Source organism: Pan troglodytes, chromosome 20 (genome assembly GCF_028858775.2).
Source record: "Pan troglodytes isolate AG18354 chromosome 20, NHGRI_mPanTro3-v2.0_pri, whole genome shotgun sequence".
NCBI lineage: Eukaryota > Metazoa > Chordata > Mammalia > Primates > Hominidae > Pan > Pan troglodytes.
The window spans coordinates 58,469,233-58,490,778 of NC_072418.2; the positions used below are offsets into that span (position 1 = coordinate 58,469,233).

At 56.4% G+C, this 21,546-nt stretch overlaps 1 protein-coding gene across 4 annotated transcripts; it reads left to right on the plus strand.

Annotated features, from left to right (window-relative positions):
* The first annotated feature begins 961 nt into the window (after positions 1–961).
* U2AF2 (U2 small nuclear RNA auxiliary factor 2) lies at positions 962–21,248 on the plus strand. Of its 4 annotated transcripts, none has more exons than XM_016936914.4 (12): positions 962–1,973; positions 6,030–6,165; positions 6,988–7,032; positions 7,327–7,430; positions 7,849–8,000; positions 9,296–9,412; positions 10,400–10,538; positions 15,127–15,206; positions 15,290–15,412; positions 15,703–15,789; positions 16,060–16,308; positions 20,474–21,248. In XM_016936914.4, the coding sequence occupies exons 1-12, from the start codon at positions 1,925–1,927 to the stop codon at positions 20,606–20,608; spliced, it is 1,416 nt and encodes a 471-aa protein (XP_016792403.1). In that variant the 5' UTR covers positions 962–1,924; the 3' UTR covers positions 20,609–21,248. The 4 variants fall into 4 exon arrangements, with proteins under 4 accessions (XP_016792403.1, XP_016792401.1, XP_016792404.1 ...); XM_016936912.4 differs by having other exon boundaries at positions 1,748–1,973; positions 15,703–15,801; XM_016936915.4 differs by lacking the exon at positions 6,988–7,032 and having other exon boundaries at positions 1,771–1,973; positions 15,703–15,801.
* Positions 21,249–21,546: the final 298 nt, after the last annotated feature.

The following is a 21,546-nucleotide window of genomic DNA, read 5'->3' on the forward strand; positions in this document are numbered from 1 at the left end:
TTCCTAGGAGGGGGGCGTGCCTGGGAGGGGGCGGCCGTCGCCCCGAAGACGGTGACGGGGTTGCGGGGGCTTCCAAGGGGGTGGGTGGTCAGGCGGGAGGACGAGTAGGATACGGTGTAATTAGCCCCCCGGAGGCAGAGATGGAGAGTGAAGCAGCTGCGCCCCAGAAAACTCGGAGGCAGAGCTCGGGAAAAGAAGCGCGGACACAGCCGGGCGCGGTGGCTCACGCCTGTAATCCCAGCACTTTGGGAGGCCGAGGCAGGCGGATCACGAGTTCAGGAGATCGAGACCATCCTGGCTAACACGGTGAAACCTTGTCTCTACTAAAAATACAAAAAATTAGCCAGGTGTGGTGGCGGGTTCCTATAGTCCCAGCTACTTGGAAGGCTGAGGCAGGAGAATCGCTTGAACCCGGCAGGCGAAGGTTCCAGTGAGCCGAGATCGCGCCACTGCACTCCAGCCTGGGCGACAGAGACTCCGTCTCAAAAAAAAAAAAAAAAAAAGTAAAAAGAAGCGTGGACACTACCCGCTGGACTACCCGGACCGGAGCGCGGCGCGAGAGGCGTGAGTCGATGACCTCTAGCGGGGGAGGCCACCTAGCGGCCAGGCCAAGTCTGGAGGATACTTCCGTCGGGCCGCCAGGGGGCAGTAACGCCAGATCATCTGTCTCCCGGAAGTAATGCGAGATGATCCGTCTGCCGCGCCTGCGCGGCGGGAAGAGCCGGAGCCCGTTGATGTGGTTGCCGAGACAACCAAGAGGGTGGCCGGATTTAACGGTTGGGAATTAAGCACTTTCACTCTAGTAAGGGAAATCTCGCGCACGCGCAATGGGGACTGAAACCTGGTCCCCGCAACCCCCTTCACCGGAGCAGTGGGAGAGCGCGCCACAGAACGACTTTTACGCAGGCGCAGAAGCCTGTTTCCCCTCACCCGCGGCTTCCACCCTGCGCAGGCGCAAAAAGCCGCGCTGGCAACCTCCGCAGCGGTCGCGCGCACCCTTCACCCCTCTTGCTGCTTTTGTCTCGCACAACCTTCTCAGGCCCTCCGCGAGGCCGGCCCTTTCTTTCTTTCACTTTCCCCACCCGGAGAGCCAGGTGCCGAGAACTAGGACCTCGTCCCCTTCTCTAGCCCTTCCCCTGATCCACCTCGCCTCTGTCCTCCCTCCCTTTTCCGTTCCCGAAGCCGGAAGGAGCCGAGGTACCCACGGAAAAAGTCGAAGCTGTCCCGGAGAGTGAGGCCTTCACGAAGCGGTGGCGGAAGGAGCCGAAGTTCTCTGATAGGAGGAGTGAGCAAGTGGCATCTCCGGAAAGAGCCGAAACACGGACTCGAGCTTAATCCCAGGAGGGGCCCGAGGGCGAGATCCGGAAATCTCCGGAAAGAGCCGAAGGCCGGGACGGTTAGGATTGTTGGAAGTGGCCGATTGCTTGGACAGGGCCGGCGGAGAAGATCGGAGCAAGTCCGTGGAAGAAGCCAAAGACTGGGACGGATTGAATTGTTGGAAGAACCCGAACTCGCAGAGGGGGCTGGGCGCAGTGGCACACGAGGACACACGGAAACTTCCGAACGTTGAGGAGATAATCTCGGAAAAGTTACGGAAATCTGGGAAGTCGGCGAAACCCTAGGTTCGGGTGTTTTCGGAAGCAGCCGACGCGGCCGCCTGCTTCGCCTTCGTCCAGTATCCGGAGATAGCCGAGGCGCTTCGGAGCCAGGCTCGGGGGGAGGGGCAAGCTCGCGGGCGGGCGGGTGAGGGGGCGGAGCCCGGGCGGGGCGGGGAGGGCTGCCGGAGGCTTGATTAGGTAGGAGGTGGCGAAGCGCCGGCGGCGGCCGGAAGTAGCCGAAGCCAGCGGCGGAAGTAGCCGAAGCGGCTGGAGCGGGCGGCAAGGCGAGGCGAGAGCTGCACAGGGCCCTACGCGGCCGCCTCAGCATGTCGGACTTCGACGAGTTCGAGCGGCAGCTCAACGAGAATAAACAAGGTGAGGGCACCGGGGTCGCGGGGCGGAGGTGTGGGCGGCTCCTCGCGTCGCTCTTTGCCCCCCCGCCATTTTCTCCCTCGCTTCCCCCCACTTCACGGCCGCGCGGCGCCCCCCAACCCCGGTTCCGTGGCGCGCGCCTCGTTCACGTGACGTCCCCAGCGTTCCGCCGCGCGCTAGGCGAGGGGAAGGGGGCGGCGGGGCGCGGGCCCGTGACGCATGCGCACGGCGGCTGTCCCTGCGCCCCACGTGGTCCTGGCGGAGGTGGCGCGGGGGACGCGGCGCGAGCGCGCCAGATGCCTCGACGTGAACTTTTGTTTTTTAAAATCTTTTTGGTTTCTCTGAAAAGGAGATTATGTTAGGCCCCGTAATCTCTTTTCTCCCGCTGCCTTGGCACTTCCGCTTCCGGTCGGGCCCACGGCAGCGTCTCCACGCCCCCTTTGTTTCCAAAATGGCGGTTGCGAGAACTTGGTGGGGGGGCACCTTTCCCTCCTTCACGTGGATGAGGGCAGAGCCGTTTCGGCGGATGCTTGGAGGCCACGGGCCCCTCGCGTACCCCTTTTCCTTTTTGCTGATTTGCTCTGATCTCTCCCGCCAGGTGGTTTCTGCCTCGTCTGTTGGTAGTGGGGCGCCTCATATTAACGTGTTTGGCGCATGTTCCCTAAAAGCATCTGCATTCTTTGAGTGTCCGCACGCACACATCCTGCATATGCGGGGCTTTTGGCGGTCCCGAGAATCGCGATATGGAGTGTTTGAGACAAACCTCAGATCATTTACAATCCCAAACTCAGGGCACCTGATAATACTCAGTCTCAGATTTCAATATAGAGATAAGAAAACAGGTTCTGAGGGAGGAAGAGGGATCTGGCCCACTGCGCTAAACTCTTCACTTACGGGGAAGGTGGGAGGCAGGTTCCCTTCAGGGTATCGAAAATTGTGATAGGTTAGAACAAAAAGTGTGGGGCCCTGATCTTAGGGATTCCAATAATATTAGAAGTGGGAGAGTTGTTAGACGCTTTAAAAATCCTCCGTGTTTCAGTTTGTGAAGAAATACAGGACTAGGGAAGATTGGAGACTTGTTTCTTTTCAGGCTTCAGCTGCCCATGTTCCTAGCTCGTTCGGAGGACGAAATGAGGGCTGAGGAATTTTCCTTTGAACCCAGGCTAGAGTTGGGTAGGGGCTGTATTAGGAAACAGTGCCCTGGGGAAGCAATAACGTTTACTGAGGGTCTGATTCTGTCTTAGTTGATGGACTGCTCAAGAGCATAGGCTTTGGAGTTGAGCACATCAGGAAGTTTAGATACCTGCTTTGTCGTTTAGTAACTACTTTTAATACGTTTATATCTTTTTTTCCATTTGTAGACTGATTATTTTCTTGTCACCGGATTTTGAGAAAATTAAAAAAGATGATAGTAACGATAGATGTAGTTAAACTCTGAGCGCTTACCGTGTGCCAGGCTCTTCGCTAAACTCTTAGCATGTTTTACTAAGTGGATCCTTGTAACAGCCTTGTGAGGCCAAAATGATTTCCACCTCTACTGGGGAGGAAACTGAGGGCTCAGAAAAGTTAAAAACTTTCTCAGGGCTCAGCTAGTCAGAGGCAGAGCTGAGATTAAATGGGGTAACATGTAAAGTGTGTGGCATGTGGCTTTGCGTACACTAGGTGTGCAGTAAGCGATATTTGCAATTGTAAAATTGCATGCTTAGAGAGGAGGGTCTTCCGCTCACAGAGATTGTGTCAGAGTTGGGAAAGGGGAGGAAAAGGTGCTTTCCAAATGTTATTCTGCCACACAACACCTGGATGGAGTAGATATAATCCTCGTTTAAAGAGAAAACCAAGTCTTAAAGGCTAAGTTGCTTTTGCATGGTTTTTGTTGTTCGTAAGCAGAAAAGCAGGTACTGATTCTGAGCTCTGACTGGCTGCAAGGCCAAGTTCCACTCTGCTGGACCAAGTGGAGCTGATTGGGCGGTTCTTTGAGGCTCTCAGATGGTGCTTCACCGGTTCTCCCGGGGTTTCCCTTTTGGTGCTGGTAGGGCAGTCCCTGAGACCTGGCACGGCTCCTGGGTTGGCGGAGCTGCTTCCATAAGATGACCACAATACAGTGTTTTGAGCAAACGAAGCTCTCATTGTTTTTACCTGTCCAGCATCAGTGTGTGGGAGAGGGTTCTTGCCATAGGGGAATCTCTGCCCGCGTGTCACTGCCTGTAGTCTTTGTCTCTGCGGAGGACGGGCCAGCTTCTGTACGTGTCGCCTTCTGCTTCAGTCCTTTCCTCTGCTACCTGTATCTACAGGGAATTTCCTTGTCTATATCCCAGGCACCCAGCGGGCATCATTGCTTTCTCTGCGTGGGTTCCTGTCTGCCTGCTTGCGTGTTTCAGAGCCTTAGCAGCAGAAAGGGCTCTTGGGGCTCACAGCCTGTCCATCTTATAAGCGTGGAGCTGTGCCCAGTGCCGTGCCTGTGTGCTTACCCCGCTGCTCTACACTGCTGGCCTGTCCTGCCGATTGTTCCTCCCAATTTCAGTTTTTGATTTTGGGGGTTTTGGCCTTCAAGGGGACAATTATATTGTCATTAATGGTTCTAGCCAGACCTGAGTGTTCTGCCTGATCCACATTCGGGAGTATGGCCTCGTGCTTAACTCACTGATGTCAGAGTGTTTAAATTCTGGTGTCACCATTTCCTAGCTGTTTGACCTTGGCAATTGTGATCTCTCTGTACCTTAGTTTCCTTCCCCATTATGTCAGCCCCCAGCAGTGTTTTTCCAAAGCAGTAGTGAGGATTAAGAACAAACAAAACGATTTAGTACAGATTCCGGTTGTAGGAAGCATCTCAATATTTGTTGCTGTTTTTTTCCCTGCTGGGTGCATATTTTTCTGAGTGTTGGTGGTTTTGGAATTGTGATGCTTTTCCAGACATTCACATTGCATCGCAAAAACGTGAGACAAAACAGTGTGGGTGAGGCTGAAGTTTAACATCCTCCCTCAGTGCCCTTTCCTCCTCTTGTCCCCAGGGATGATCACTCCAGGAGATGCGTGTTAACATATATGAGCACCTTAACGTGTGCATCTTTTTTGTGTGTGTGCTTCATGGCTAGTTGAGAAATCTGGGTGTCTTTGAATTAAGGAAATGGTGTGGCGGTGCTCATGAACACCCCCCCAATGCTCATGGTTTATCCTCCATCTTGAAGGGCCGGTCTCCCTTCAGGGGTTGAAGGGTCTGGTGAGAGCAGAGGTTTCTGTGGTTTTGCCAGCGAGGCTCCGTTCCTAGTGGCTACCTCAGGCAAATAGAGGGTTGAGGGAGCCTGCTGGAGGCTGGCAGAGATACACGCCCCTACTCACGCCTTTACAGCCTCTCCAGTACTTGGCTTTGAAGGGAGTGAGGCTGAGAGATTCAAGTGGTTTGGGATTCAAGTCTGGATGGGGCACGCTCCTCCCCTGACCTGCTGAAGGAGAGGAGGGCCTCTTTCCCCTTCAGTCTGCAGATTCTCCGAGGCCCTTCCCTTCCCCTGGGAAGGGTGCTTGCTTCTGCATTATTCACCGGCTTGGGAAGGGATGGGTTGAGTTTCCCTGCTTCCTGGGGATCTCAGATCCTGCCTGGCACCTGACCCCTAGTCCTGATGGTGGGGCTGTGGGTGCCAGCTAGTTGCAGAGGTCTTTCCTGAGGGGTCGCTGGGTCCCTTCAGGAAAACATCATTGGGTCTCTTGATTCCCCAGCCTCTAGCCCTGCCCCTCTCAGGGACGACCCTGGGGTCAGGCCCCTCAGCCCTCGAGGGGGACCAGGAGCCAGCCTCCTCTGTCTTCTCTGGCTCCCCAGCTCCTCCTGAGCATCCTCAGGTATCTTACACCCCGGGGGCATTTCCAGGCCCCGTCCCCCTGGTCCCCTCATGGTCCCTGGACTCGCTTGTGGACCCAGGAGGCCTGTTAATTCCCTTCCTCCATTGAATCCCTTCCCTTTGGGGGTGGCCTCCCTGGGGCTTGGGACATAGCCACCAGCGCGCAGGGTGGGCTGGGCCCGCATCCTTACTCCGCTTATCCCGTGCCCCTCCTCTCACCCTTGCCCAGAGCGGGACAAGGAGAACCGGCATCGGAAGCGCAGCCACAGCCGCTCTCGGAGCCGGGACCGCAAACGCCGGAGCCGGAGCCGCGACCGGCGCAACCGGGACCAGCGGAGCGCCTCCCGGGACAGGCGACGACGCAGGTACTAGGGCTCAGGGATCCCCCTGGGCCAGCCTGGGAGTCGGGGGGTCGGTGTTGGCCGGCCTGTGGGTGGCCTGTGTGTGTCTGTGTCTGGGCCCGGGCCCTGTGTGGCTCGTTCGTTCTTTGTGTGGATCTGGGGGAGGGATCTACTGCTTGGTCTGTCTTGGATTCCGATTTTTTCCCCTGTTTCTGGGGTTTCTTTCATTTTCTGTCTTGGTGGTTGCTGGTGGGTTGCTGGGGGCAATAGGTTCTTTATCTGGAGCCTGGGAATTGATTCTGTGTTTTCCTTCACAAGGGGTTGTTCTCTGTCTCTGACTCTGAGGGCCTGTTCCTTCTTTTCGACTCTCTGTGGGACTCTCTTCGAGGGGGTTGGTCTCTGCCTCCAGTTTCTTTCTTCCCTGCCTCCCAGGAGAAGGGAGCTCTTGGGACCGAGGCAGTATCCACAGCCTGGGCTGACTTTTTGGCCCAGGGGTGTCGGTTTCCACCGCCTCTTCCCTTCTAGGCTCCCCTTTCTGTTCTCTGCCCCCTTAGGTGAGGAAGGGCAGGATAGGCGGAAGTCCTCCTGCCTCCTCCCAGCTCAGTTTCTCCAGCTAGAGACTGGTCCTTCCTGGCCCCTGGCCCCTTTCTCCTTTCCTCACTTCCTCTTTCCTGGGGGTGGGAGTGTTTGGGGGGAAATGGCAGGGCCGAGGGTGGCCTGCTTGCTGCTTGTTGACCTCGGCCCTGCTCCCACCCTGGGGCTCAGTGCCCTTGGGGGGGTGTGGCATGTGGGGAAGACGAGGGTCCCCAGTCACCCCTCCCCATACCTTTCCCTCCCACCCCCCAGCAAACCTTTGACCAGAGGCGCTAAAGAGGAGCACGGTGGACTGATGTGAGCTTCTCTTCCTGCCCCTTCCTCCCTGATGTCCACCCCATTCACCTTCCTCACGCCCGTGCACCCTGTCCCGCCCATTTCCAGCCCTGGCCCAAGCACTGGGAAGAGTCCACTTACCTTGAAACCAGCACCCCTTTCCCAGGCCCTGCCCCAGACCCTCTCCTTCCCTGGAGAGAGTGGAGCTTACATGGTTGCGGGGAGGGTGAAAGGGTGCCTGGGAGGGGGCTCGCAGGCCCACTGTTGGTCAGACTGAGGTTGCCCTGCCCCGCTCTCCCCTCCCACCTCCCCCAGTCGTTCCCCCCGCCATGAGAAGAAGAAGAAGGTCCGTAAATACTGGGACGTGCCACCCCCAGGCTTTGAGCACATCACCCCAATGCAGTACAAGGCCATGCAAGGTAGGCCCCTGGCCAGGCTGCTCCCAGAGCGGGAGGGTACAGGGGTTGGGATTCTACGTCAGTCATTCCCCTGCGTGTGTGCTTGGAGGGGGTCAAGGACACAGGTAGAGGGTTGCACACCCCTGGGGGTTCTGGTCTCTGCGCTTTTGAAGCCTCCCTAGAGGAGGAGATGACCAGAGACACCCGTGGTTGACAGGGGAATGAGGCCTCCATCTGGACGCCATTAGGAAGTGAGGCTTCTGAGGAGCAGCAGTTACTGGGTGGGGGCCCCGAGGGTGGAAAGAGGGTTCTGGAAGGTGCTAAGGCCGAGAGCCTGTAGGAGCGTCCTGCTGAGGAGGGGAACTCCCAGTGTGTGGTGGGGGGTGGTCACTGAGCATTCCCCTGATGGGGTTTTATCCTGCTTTTACCCCCTTTGAAGCTGCGGGTCAGATTCCAGCCACTGCTCTTCTCCCCACCATGACCCCTGACGGTCTGGCTGTGACCCCAACGCCGGTGCCCGTGGTCGGGAGCCAGATGACCAGACAAGCCCGGCGCCTCTACGTGGGCAACATCCCCTTTGGCATCACTGAGGTACTGCCTTCCCCTGCCCCTACCCTCTCCCTTGTCCCTCTACCCCGTTCCTCCCCTTCCCTCCATTCCCTTTCCCCAACCTGCACGGGTCAGACTCTGCTCCTGCAAGACCCCCCGGCCCCCTCCCAGACGGACCGATGGAGTTGAGCCAGCCAGGGGCCGGGCTGGGGGTGGCCCTCCCTCCCTCCTCTTCCCCTCTCCCGTCTCCCCTCCCCCCAACCTCCTCCAGCAACCCAGGGATCAAGCACACACATAATGTACCCACGTGTCGGAGAGAGACAGAGAGGGAGACTTGGACACACACACACACACACACACACACACACACACACACACACAGACGCACGCTGCCCCTCAGTTTTTTTCTGACACGCCTCTCGTTCTCTGCCGCCTGTCCCCTATCCTCTCCCCCACGTCCCTCCCATGGTCGCTGTTCTTTTATTTTTGATCGCCCCTGACCTCCCCCTTCCCCACCACTCCTTTTCCCTCTCCCCTCTCCCCAACCCCTTCCTGTGGCACCCCCTGAGAATCCCGAGATCAAAGAGTTGTTTCCATTTCTCTTTAAAGTGAAATATTGTGGGGCTGAGATCCCTCGTAGCAACAAAAAGTTTGCTACCATCGTCGAAGGCAAGTAAGGTCCATTCTGACTTTCTCAACCTGCACTTTGCTACATTTGATAAACCAGCCCCCGGACTCCAGGGCCAGATTCCTCCACATCACTCTTTTCTCCTCCCCTCCCGTCCCTGCCCCTCCTCCCTACACTCCTCCTCTCCTGCCCCTGCACTCTTGACTTCCTCCTCCTCGCTCGTCTCTGTCCTGCTCTCCCTTTCTGTCCTTTGCTCGTCTCTGCCCCTGCCTGCCACTTCTTTTTTACTTTCCTGCCACTTTTCTGTCTGTCTCCACTGGGTGTCCCTTCCTGTGTGCTCTGTCTCTTCATCTCTTCTGTTTCGTGTTTTTCTTCATTTTGTGTTGTCATCATGCCCTCTGCCTTTTCTTGAACAATCTTCTCCTTTCCCCTGATTTTTTGGGGCCCCTGTGGCTGTCCCCTAACGCCTGTCCATCGCCTGCCCTTGGCCGTCTCTTGCTACTGCTTCCTCCCCGTTTTCTCTCTTCCTTCTGTTCCTACTATTGACTTCTACACCCCCACCCATATTCCACTGTTCCTCCCCCCTCCTCCCTCCCCTCATCCCTCTCCCCTTACCCCCAAACCCCTCTGTGTCTCCCTCTCTCACCCTTCCCCTCCTCTCTCCACCTCCCTTCCCCCGCCCCCCCCTTGTCTCCTATTCCCTCTGCAGGAGGCCATGATGGATTTCTTCAACGCCCAGATGCGCCTCGGGGGGCTGACCCAGGCCCCTGGCAACCCAGTGTTGGCTGTGCAGATTAACCAGGACAAGAATTTTGCCTTTTTGGAGGTGAGCTGGGGGAGTGAGCGAGGTCCAGGAAACGCGTGTGATGTGAGGGCCCAGCCCTCAGGCTGATGTTGTGTGGAGCTGCCTTGCGCTGTTTCCACCGGGCCCTCTGCAGCCTCTTCTCCACCCGGTCGCTGAAATGAGCCCTGTAATAACATTAAAGATCTGATCCTACTTTCTGCCTTCCATTTGCTTTCTGTGTGACCTGAGAGGCCTGTTTGGCCTCTGCAGACCTCTTTGGCCTTTTCCAGACCATTCCGGCCCAGTCCTCTCTGCACTCTGGCCACACTGACCTTCCCAGAACCTACCATGCTCCTGCCTGCTTGGCTAGAGTTCTTTACGCCAGATAACTGATGTTCCTAACTAGTCTTCTGTTACCCCAGCTAACTGATGTTCCTAACCAGTCTTCTGTGTCTGTGTTTCTCAACTGTCGGGAAAGGGCCTTGGTTTTTGATTTTCGACTCTTGGTGGACTGATGACTCTCGTGAAGTACTGTGAAGGTGTGGGCAGTGTTAGCTTACTGCAGAGGTTTCTGAGCACTCCCTCTCACTGTCTGAGCACTCCGTCTCACTCTGTCCCTCTCACTCTGTCCTTGCCTCATTGCAGTCCACTTGCAGTTGCATTGCTCCGGAGATGGGCTGAAATGTCCCCCTCACCAGAAAGACTCCAGTATTGTCATCTCCCCGTTCAACTAACCTTTCCTGTAACATCCCTTTTCAGCACTTTGTCCCTCTTCCGTGTCGTCACAGCCTGCAATTGTGTGTTTGCCTCTGTGTTTGTGTTGGGTGCCTGGTGTTTTTAATGGTCGAGTGTGAGCTCCTGGCAGCAGGGACATGCGTGTCTATTGTCCTCCCAGTGCCCAGCCTGGGGCCTGGCATGTTGTATTTGTTGACATGAGTGAAAGGAAAGAGGAAATCCCAATCCTGGAACACTAGGGGCTGTACTAGTCCCTGACCCCCATCCCTCACCACTCCTTTCTCTTTCATTCAGTTCCGCTCAGTGGACGAGACTACCCAGGCCATGGCCTTTGATGGCATCATCTTCCAGGGCCAGTCACTAAAGATCCGCAGGCCTCACGACTACCAGCCGCTTCCTGGCATGTCAGAGAACCCCTCCGTCTATGTGCCTGGTGAGTGGGGGATCCAGTAAGGGCCCCTTTCTCCCCCAATCCTGTTCCCTTCAGCCCAGCTGGAGTGGCTGAGGAAGTCGTGTAAGTACTGTGGAAGATAGGTGCCTTTTCCCTGCTTCCCCTAAGTCTCTGTGAGTGGGGTGCTCTCCTGCTGGTAGAGAAGGTGCCTAGGGCCGGGAGAATGAGCTGTCACCTGCTTGAGGACACACAGCTTGTACGTGGCAGAGCCAGGATCAGAGCAAAGGTGCTGGGGAAGTGAGGGGCTTGTGGCCTGGACCTCGTGCCTGCTTTGCGGCTGTGGGACCTTGGAGGGCTCAGTCTGTGCCCGTCGGGGCTGCTGTGTGTCGACGGTTGGCAGCAAAGCTCCTGCTGTGGGGTCTGGCACCTGGGTATTCACTTGTTTTTGTCTCCTAGTGTTTGCCTTGAATCTTGTGTTCTGGGCCATTCCCCATAGCTGTGTTGAACATCATCTGTAATTGGTAGGTAACATAGCAGACCAGGGGTTGGCGACCATGTCACTGTGTGTGAAAGCAGCCAGACGGTGTCTGCGTGCGTGGGCCTGGCTGTGTGCCGGCACACCTCGACACGCATGGCTGCTGAGGTTGGGCTTTCCTGTGCTTCTCACAGGCCACAGAATGGTCTCCCTTTAGAAAGCTTGCAGGATGTGCAAAACCAGGTGATGGGCCCTGTCAGCCCACAGGTTATAGTTTGCTGACCCTTGTAGTTGATGAATGGGATTTGAGGGAGGGCTTGTCTGATGCCCTGTCAGGGTGCGGCTGTGTCTCAGGCCTGGGACATGGAGGAGGTGGGGTTCTGCTGGCGGGTACTCACTGTTCGAGGAGCCCTTTAGGAACCGAGTCAGCTCTTCAGGGCAGGCGATGTGGAGCCCCAGACGGAGGCACATCTGTGTCAGGCAGGACTTGGGCTAGGTCCCTCACTGGCCTCCAGTGCTTTTCTTTTTGTTGTTGTTGTTGTTTTGAGACAGTCTCGCTCTGTCACCCAGGCTGGAATGCAGTGGCACGATCTCGGCTCACTGCATTCTCCGCCTCTAGGGTTCAAGCAATTCTCCTACTTCAGCCTCCCGAGCAGCTGGGATTACAGGCACCTGCCACCATGTCTGGCTAATTTTTGTATTTTTAGTAGAGGCTGGGTTTCACCATGTTGGTCAGGTTGGTCTCCAACGCCTGACCTCAAGTGGTCCGCTCACCTCAGTCTCCCAAAGTGTTGGGATTACAGGCATGAGCCACTGCGCTCAGCCCAGTGCTTTTCCATCATAGGTTTTGGTAAATTCAGCTAACCTTTTGGAGCCTGTAATATATGTTGACATGCTCCCAGTCGACATGGACTTTTTACGTATGGGTGCGTTTCCCCGATCAAGCTGCAGAATGTCTTCCCCACGTCTCTTCCTGGTGAATCCACTGCGTTTTCCTTCATTTTAAGTCCCGTGAGTGGCCCGCCACTTGCTGGTGCTTAGTGTGTGTGTCAGGCGCTGTCCTAAGTGCCCTCCATGGATGGCAGTTCTACGACACAGGGATTGGCGCTGTCCTAAGTGCACTCCATGGACGGCAGTTCTACGACACAGGGATTGGCGCTGTCCTAAGTGCCCTCCATGGACGGCAGTTCTACGACACAGGGATTGGCGCTGTCCTAAGTGCACTCCATGGACGGCACTTAGGGATTGGCAAGTTACAACTGAGAGGCCACCTCTGGCCCACTGCCTGTTTTTTGTTTTTTTGTTGTGTTTTTTGAGACGGAGTCTTGCTGTGTTGCCCAGGCTGGAGTGCAGTGGTGTGATCTCGGCTCACTGCAACCTCCGCCTCCCAGGTTCAAGCGATTCTCCTGCCTCAGCCTCCCGAGTAGCTGGGATTACAGGCATGTGCTACCACACCTGCTAATTTTTTGTGTTTTTAGTAGAGATGGGGTTTCACCATGTTGGCCAGGCTGGTCTCGAACTCCTGACTTTGTGACCTGCCTTGGCCTCCCAAAGTGTTGGGATTATAGGCGTGAGCCACCGCTCCCGGCCACTGCCTGTTTTTGTAAGTAAAGATTGATTACGCCGCAGCTGGCCTCACTGTGCAGTGCCTCCTTCCTGGCTAGGGACGTGTGGTGGGCCTTGGGGAATAGGAACCGTGGGTTATGGATCTAAGGTTGCTTCTCTTACCAGGCTGAGGAGCTTGACTCTTCTGAAGGTGATGGGGTGCTCTGGCAGGGGCTGAGCTGAGGGCAACCCCGTGATAGTGGCAGCCGAGCTCCTCTCAGGCGCCCCCTGCACCAAGATGGCCTGGTCACCATGGGAGGGGACATTCCTCCACCTTACAGATGAGGAAAGAGCTTCCGGACAGTGGGGATCCCTGCTGGGTCTTCCCCATACCGCCTCTGCTCCAGGTGTGATGCTTTGTAGATGCAGCTGCTGCAGAGGTATGGGGCCCTGTTTCCCCGCCCAACTCTTGGAACATCCCTGCCAAGCAGGGCTTGTCCTCAGTGATGAGTGGAGGAACTCAAGACTCCGAGAAGATTCCTTTGAAGTTGTTGTCATGTAACAGCGGCTGACCCCACCGACAGTGCTCACAGTGTGTGTCTGGGCTGGGTGGGTCCTGTTGTGGGCATTGAGTCTGGCAGATGCCCCGGCCATGGGGACTGCCGTGCCTGTTCTCATGTCCTCGATCGAATCAGCACGTGGCCTGAGCTGTTCTCACACACGTGGCTCACACGACGGGCACCAGTGTTCTTCCCATTCTACAGATGAAGACACTGAGGCCCTTGGAGGCTCATACGGTACAAACATGACTTGAACCCAAGGAGCCATGAACCCAGGGAGCCCAACTCTTGTACCCTTGGCTCTGTGTTGCTCAAGTGAGACGGGCAGAGCCAGGGATCGCGGCTGAGCTTCCAGTGTGACCCATTCTTCCTTGGACCCAGGCAGAGCCTGCAGCCTGCCATGCTGCCTGTGGGGAGTCACAGCTGAGTGTGGGCTCTGGAGGCTGCCTTTTTCCTGCCTGTGTGTCTTTGCTCTGTGCCTCAGTTTTTGCCTTCTGTGCTGTATGTACAGCATTGCAGTAGGAGGTTGAAAGTCTTACAGGATGCCTGGCCCATGGGGTGAGTGCTCGGTGTGTGTTCCTGCTCCTGGGCTGCTGCTACTTGTCCCTGTAGCATAGGAGCCAGGTCTCCTGGGGTCTGTGTGGCCCCGTCTGGTGGTTGGAGCCGGCTGGGTTGGTGCTTCCAGTTCTGTGGGGGCAGCGTCATCATAGGCTGGAAGGGCTTGAGTGAGTAGGTGGGAGAGGGTGTGTGGGGGCGTCTCCCCTCCTTCCATGGGCACAGCGGCTCATGCTTCTGAGGCTCTTTCCCATTTCCTGTCTTACCTATTCCTTCCCAGCATCAGGATGGAGGTGGGATGGGGCCACTCACACTTGGTGTGGAGGCTGCAGAGGAAGGGGAGGCCATATGGCCTAGGTTTTGAACTTGGGAGTCAGGCTGGTTGGTTATCGGGGCCTGGCATAGCTGATATCTGACAGGACGGCGTCAAGATACATTGGCAGAGCCTGTGGGGTCTCAGGTTGAATCATCCCACCAGCAGGCACTTGTCTGTGAGTCCAGAGTTCAGTGGATAGGGCAGGATCGAGGGCCAGTAAATTCAGCCGATAAGCCCCCACTCTGGTATGTCAGCCCTCGAAGACACTGGATCCTGCATCCCACAGTCAGCCCACAGTTCCCAGTGAGATCAGAGCAGCTAATGCTGTGGATGCTGTTCTGAGACTTCCCGGGCAACTGCGGCTGCTCATCGTGTCGTGCCACCCCTGTGAGGGCAGTTGCACCCCTGCAGTGGCACCTGCTGTTCTGACAGGGCATGAAGGGAAGGGACTGAGCTTTTTTTTTTTTTTTTCCTTTGAGACGGAGTCTCACTCTGTTGCTCAGGCTGGAGTGCAGTGGAGTGATCTCGGCTCACTGCAACCTCCGCCTCCTGGGTTCACGCCATTCTTCTGCCTCAGCCTCCCGAGTAGCTGGGACTACAGGTGCACGCTACCACAGCCCGCTAATTTTTGTGTTTTTAGAGAGACCGGGTTTCACCATGTTGGCCAGGATGGTCTTATCTCTTGACCTTGTGATCTGCCCGCCTTGGCCTCCCAAAGTGCTGAGATTACAGGCGTGAGCCCCCGCGCCCGGCCGGGACTGAGCTTTAATGGGAGCCTTGCCTGGGTGGCTGTCAGAGAAGGGGTGGGGTGTGTTGTGACTCACCAGTAGGTCCCGAGCCCAGGTGACCTGCCAGCATTCCACAGCAGCAGGTAGCAGATGTGGGTGTGAACTCTGTGCCCTTGGAGCGTTCTGGAGGATGTTCTAGTTTGAGGTTCCCCTGAGGCTGGGCAGATTTGGGAGACATGGTGCGTTCTCCCTGAGGAGCCTCTGTGTGCCACTGCCCAGGACCCTCACTCGTCAGATAAGGCTGGGGTGGGGTGGGCACGTGGCGACCCCTCCCTCGTCAGATCAGGCAGGAAGTGTTCTCTTTGGCAATTGAGGAGCTCGCCGTAGACTGTCCAGGTTTTGGGAGATAACCTGGTACTGGAATTGAAGTCCTCCTCTTCTCTGCCCATAGGGGTTGTGTCCACTGTGGTCCCCGACTCTGCCCACAAGCTGTTCATCGGGGGCTTACCCAACTACCTGAACGATGACCAGGTAACTTCCCTGCCTCCCTCCAGACCCGTCCCCCCACCCCGCCCCACCTCATCCCAGCCCTGATGGACTCTCGGCTACTGCAGGTCAAAGAGCTGCTGACATCCTTTGGGCCCCTCAAGGCCTTCAACCTGGTCAAGGACAGTGCCACGGGGCTCTCCAAGGGCTACGCCTTCTGTGAGTACGTGGACATCAACGTCACGGATCAGGTGAGTCCCCGGTCCCTGGCCGCTGCCGCGTCTGTCCTTCCCTGCCCTGCGCTGTTGCCAAGCCATGGTCTCCCCTCCTCAGGGGACGGGGCGGGAGGCGGCCAACCTGAGGCAGTGCCCTGCGTGTGGGCTCGTCCCTGTCCCATGGTGTTGGCTTTTTCCAGGCTCTTAATCCCCTTTGCCTTCCCCTCTTCCCCCACCAATGCCCCGGCTTGGGGGTAGGTGTTGGGCTCCTGGTCCCTGACCCCACTTCTCCCCGCACCCCCCCACCCCTCATCCTCCAAACGCAGGCCATTGCGGGGCTGAACGGCATGCAGCTGGGGGATAAGAAGCTGCTGGTCCAGAGGGCAAGTGTGGGAGCCAAGAATGCCACGCTGGTGAGCCCCCCGGCACGTCATCTTCCATTGGCTCGAGGGACCCTGGGGGTGGGAGGGGCTGGCTAGGGACAAGTGTTCCTGATCTTTCTCCCAGCTTTCATGGGGAAGCATTTGGGGGGCATTCAGTGCAGTGTTGGGGAGTCGGGCTTTAGGTGTTGGAAGTGGAGAGATGGCCTTTCCCCTGGGGGGGCAGGTGAGGGGCCTAGGCTTGAGCAGAGGGAGACTGGGTCTGGGCCCCCTGTGACGCCGCTGCCTCCCCTGGCCCCACAGAGCACCATCAATCAGACGCCTGTGACCCTGCAAGTGCCGGGCTTGATGAGCTCCCAGGTGCAGATGGGCGGCCACCCGACTGAGGTCCTGTGCCTCATGAACATGGTGCTGCCTGAGGAGCTGCTGGACGACGAGGAGTATGAGGAGATCGTGGAGGACGTGCGGGACGAGTGCAGCAAGTACGGGCTTGTCAAGTCCATCGAGATCCCCCGGCCTGTGGACGGCGTCGAGGTGCCCGGCTGCGGAAAGGTCAGGAGGCCTCGGGCTCAGTGCTCCCTCCCCCTCTCCCCCTCCTCTTCTCCGCGCCCTCTTTCTTCCTCTCTCTCTCCTCTCGCAGCACGTGCATATAGGTGTGTGCCATCACTGAGTGCCGCCCTCAGGCCTGGCCATGGGAGATGTTGGTGACCCTGAGGGGTTTGTGGCCCTGTGGGGGCCCAAGACCTGCAGGCGAGACAGTAGTTGGGGAATGTAGCTCTGTATTGCTGTAGAACTTGGCCCTGCTCCCCCTTATATGGCCTGGCTTGTGCAAATGGTTTTGCCTGGTCTGTGGAGTGGGGAAGAGTGCCGGGAACAGTCCCGAGACACCTGCTGGTGTCTCCTGTGTGCCAGGCACCCTGCTGAAGCTGTGTCTGTGCTCACCCTGAGCCTTCCCTGTAGCCCCTGAGCCCCATCGTGGAAGGAGACAGGCAAAGCGGGGGTGGCTCACACTGGCAGGTTTCAGGTTCTCGGAGTCTGATTTCAGACCCTGCTAAGTCCTGTCACCTCCAGCGCCGTGACAGGTGTAATCACCTCACCTCGTCTGCCTCATGAGACGGTGGTGGTGAGGGCGTGTGACCTGCTCTTTGATCCCCTTGCTGGGTGTATGTATGGAATTCCCATCGTACCAGGCTCTGATCTAGACGCTGAGGGTTCGGTTGTGAATAGAGGTCCCTGCTGTCCTGTGCACACTGCTGTCCTGTGCACCCTGCTGTCCTGTGCACCCTCCTGTCCTGTGCACCCTCCTGTCCTGTGCACCTTGCTGTCTGTGCAGCTGTTAGAGGACCTGCATGCCGTGTTGAGTCGGGGCAGGGGCCGCATTCCTGGGTGTGCTGTTCATTCAGGGTGGTCAAGGTCAAGAGGTGGCAGTGAGCAGGTGAGTGAGCGAGGTGGTAGGGCCAGGGCTGAGTGGCAGGCCTTGGAGGGCTGCATGGGTCTTAGAACGACCGGTTATTTTGAGTCAGATGGGAGGGAAGCAATATTGAGAGGCCTCCAGGGTGGTCACGCCTGGCAGATGGAAATGACCCCACATAGTGAGGTTGGGGGTGGGTGCGGAGGCACAGCAGGTACTTCCCCTGGCCCTGGCTTCCCTGCTGAGCCCTGCAGGGCAGGATGTGGATCAGCAGGAGGGCAGAGAGGGTGCTGTGGACAGGAGGGCTTGCTGGGAGCTGGCAGGGTTGGTCTTGCCAAAGCGATGCCACAGCCAGGTTTGTCGGGACCAAGGCTGGCTCTGCAGGGCCAGATCGGGCGTGGGGGGCCTTCTTATGTCATGGAAGCAGCTCGGCTTTCCCCTGGAGTTGGTGGGCTTTTCAAGGAGAAAACAGGGCTGTGGTGGTGGCATTTTTGAGGTGATTGTGGCTGCAGTTGGGAAAATGAATGAGGTCTCCCGCAATAATCTGGTGAAAGATGGTGATCTGATTTAAAGTAGTAGCAGGGGATGGAGAGAAGTTGATGGATTTGAGGAAGACTTGTGCCTGGGAAGTGTCCAGACTTTGGTGATGGGTGTGGGTTTGTGGGGAGGGGAGGAGAAGGCCTATGAGCTGCTTAGTGGCAGCTCTGATGGTGGGGATAGCAGGTGAGATGCAGGGGTGATGAGCACGTTGTCGGGGGTGAGTGGGGGGTGGGGGGCAGCTAGCTGGCTTTGCGGTTTCTGAGACACCCAGTAGAGATGTCAAGGAAAAATTAGCTGGACAGGTCTGTGTTCCCAGCATGAGGACTGATGGACACTCAGGTGTCGAGGCCCTGCTTGGGATGTCGGAGTGGTTTGCCCAGGGAGAGCAGGGTTGGGGAGGGCGGCTGGAGAGGTGGAAGGAGCATCTTAGAAAAGGGGCATGGGGAAGGCCAACGGCATCTCCTCTCACTGCAGCTCCTGCCCACTGCCCTCCAGAGTCCCCTTCCCTTGAGCCGGTATGTCAGGGCTGCTCAGGGCTGCCCTCTGGTGCTGGGATGGAGCTTGGCTCAAGCAGGGGCTGAGGAAACATTTGTGGGAAGAACGAATGGAGAGACCCTGGCCTTTGGGATCAGCTGACCTGTTTTGCATATTAAATTTATTGCATCGGCGGCCCGGCGAGGTGGCTCACGCCTGTAATCCCAGCACTTTGGGAGGCCGACACGGGCGGATCATGAGGTCAGGAGTTGGAGACCAGCCTGGCCAATGTGGTGAAACCCCGTCTCTACTAAAAAATACAAAAATTAGCCAGGCATGGTGGCGGTGCGTGCCTGTAATCCCAGCTACTCAGGAGGCTGAGGCAGGAGAATTACTTGAACCCGGGAGGCGGAGGTTGCAGTGAGCCAAGATTATGCCACTGCACTCCAGCCTGGGTGACAGAGCAAGACACAGTCTCAGAAAAAAAAAAAAAAAATTACTGCATCGTATTGTTTTATTCTTAAATTTTTTGTTACATGTCTTTTCAAATATACTTAAAAGTAGAGACTATGATAGTGATACGTTTTTATCATAGTATATGTGCTAATATTTTGGTGTTCCTTCATCTGGCTTCAAGTTACCAATATTTTGTCATTCTTAATTTTCATATTCAGCTTATTTCTCCCCCCTCCTTTTTCTTTGCTGGATTATTTTAAAGCTTATCAGGTTTATTTCACCTGAGATCCTTAAGTGTATTTCTGTTATTTCTCAATTAACATTTTGGGTCAGATAACTTCTCTGTGGGGGCCTTTGCTGTGCGTTGTAGGATATTGAGATGTATCCCCAGCCTCCACCCACCGGATGCAAGAGCACTACTCCCTGCTGAGACACCCAAAAGCATCTCCAAAGATTGCTCAGTGTTCCCTGGGGACACCCCCCCTCCTCCAGTTGACAACCACTGCTCTAACCAGATAACCTTAAAAAATTGTTTTGTTTTGTTTTTTTAACAAAACCACAATAGCATGATTAGATTAGCGAAATTCCTTAGTGCCTATTCCATGTTCAAATTTTTCTATCTCAAGAATTTTTTTTTTTTTTTGGAGACGGAGTCTCGCTGTTGCCCAGGCTGGAGTGCAGTGTGCCCGCCACCACACCTGGTTAATTTTTTTTTGTATTTTTAATAGAGACAGGGTTTCACCGTGTTAGCCAGGATGGTCTCGATCTCCTGACTTTGTGAGCCGCCCGTCTCGGCCTCCCAAAGTACTGGGATTACAGGCGTGAGCCACCGCGCCCGGCCAATAATTTTTTTTTTTTTTGAGACGGAGCCTCACTCTTGTCACCCAGGCTGGAGTGCAGTGGCGCAATCTCGGCTCACTGCATCCTTCACCTCCTGAGTTAAAGAAGAGTAGCTGGGACAGGCACCTGCCATCATGTCTGGCTAATTTTTGTATTTTTGGTAGAGATGGGGTTTCATGCCATGTTGGCCATGCTGGTCTTGAACTCCTGACCTCAGGTGATCCATCTGCCTCAGCCTCCCAAAGTACTGGGATTACAGGCGTAAGCCACTGTGCCCAGCGGAGAATATTTTTTATAGTTTGGTTTCAGTAAGGATCCATATCAGGTCCCTACCTTGAATTTGGTTACAAAGTTTGTGTAATTTATCGTTTGTACCTCACTCCCTCTTTTTTTTTTTGCAAGCTCTTTTATTTGTAGAAGAAATAAGTTCATCTGCTATATAGGATTTTCAGTGTTCGTGTAGGCTCATTGTATCCTTCCCTCCCTCCATTTTCCTGTAAATTGGTTTAAGCAAGGTTAGAAGCTCGAATAGATCAAGGTTCAAGTTTTTAAATTTTATTCAACCTGGGTTTGAACCCTAATTTCTGAGCTTCCCTTAGCTCACTTATTGTTGGGAGAACATGGCTGTTGGGGTGGTTCTGGGAGCGCCCACCATGGTGGCTCGTGTGGAGTAGACACTCAGCACGAGGGACCCCTCCCCCGCGGTGAGCTCGTCTAGGCGTCCTGCCTGCCCTCTATGGCTCTGCTGAGTTTCTGGCATGTCTCTATTCTTTCTCCCTCTCCATGTCTATGGTGTGTTTATGCTCTTGTTTTTTGATCCTGGAGAATATTTGGGTGAACTCCACCAAACCTGCTTACTAAGGGTCCCTTTCTGACACCTGTGGCGAAGCCCCCTCCTCCCTGTCCCTTCCTGCCTTCAGTTCTGGGGTTGGGTGGACGCTGACTGGCTGTTGGGCGTGAGCCTTGTTCACAAACCTGCCTCTCCTTTCCCCACAGATCTTTGTGGAGTTCACCTCTGTGTTTGACTGCCAGAAAGCCATGCAGGGCCTGACGGGCCGCAAGTTCGCCAACAGAGTGGTTGTCACAAAATACTGTGACCCCGACTCTTATCACCGCCGGGACTTCTGGTAGAGGCGGCTGGGGGAGGGTGGGGGCAGGGCTGGCTGGGGGCTTCTCCCCACTCCCGCCCCCCCCTTATCCCCCTGTGAAGACGATGGGCAGAGGAGTGACAGCCGCAGACACACGACAGCCGGCAGCAACTGGAATGGCAGCAATTAAGGGTGGGGGGCGGGGGTTGGGGGGTTAGGGCAGGGAGGGGACTGGGGAAGTGCGCACACAGCCCACACAGACAACACGCACCCACACAGACACAGAGGGAAGGGGTTGGGATGGGGACAGGGTGCACAGCAGGGCGGGGTAGGACCCCAGCCCCTCCCAAAACAGCCTCTCCTTCTCCCATAGACCCCTTTCTTCTCCCCTTCCCCACGGTAGGAACATAGCGTGTTTATATTTTATGGCCAAACTATTTTGAATTTTGTTGTCCGGCCCTCAGTGCCCTGCCCTCTCCCTTACCAGGACCACAGCTCTGTTCCTTCGGCCTCTGGTCCTCTCTGGTCCCCTCCTGGGTTTCTTACGTAGTTGATTTTTCCTCTTTAGTGTCCCCCGACCTGCGCCCAGCCCCGTGGCCCCTGCCCCTCTCCTACTCTCTGTGGCAGTTTCATATTTGCTAAGACGAATTTGCTCATTAAACATTTTGTTGTATTTTACTTTATGGAGCGGCTGTGTGTCCAGTATGTCCGACCCTCTTCCTCGGTTCTGGGCTCGGGTGAGGGTTCCCTTGGCAAACTGCGGGCCCCTGGCTGGGACGCCCCTGCTGCCGGCGCCGGCAGCCTCGAGGCCTTCCCTGCTTGTGCGGTGCGCTCCTCGGGGTCGGCACAGGTATAGCCCCGGGGGACGTGAGGTTCCCGAGTGCTCTCCCACCCCGCCGACAGGAGGGATGGTGGCCGAGCGGGCCGGGGCGGGCGTGGCGTGGGTGTGCCAGGAGCTCCGCGGTTGCCGCCAAGCGAGCT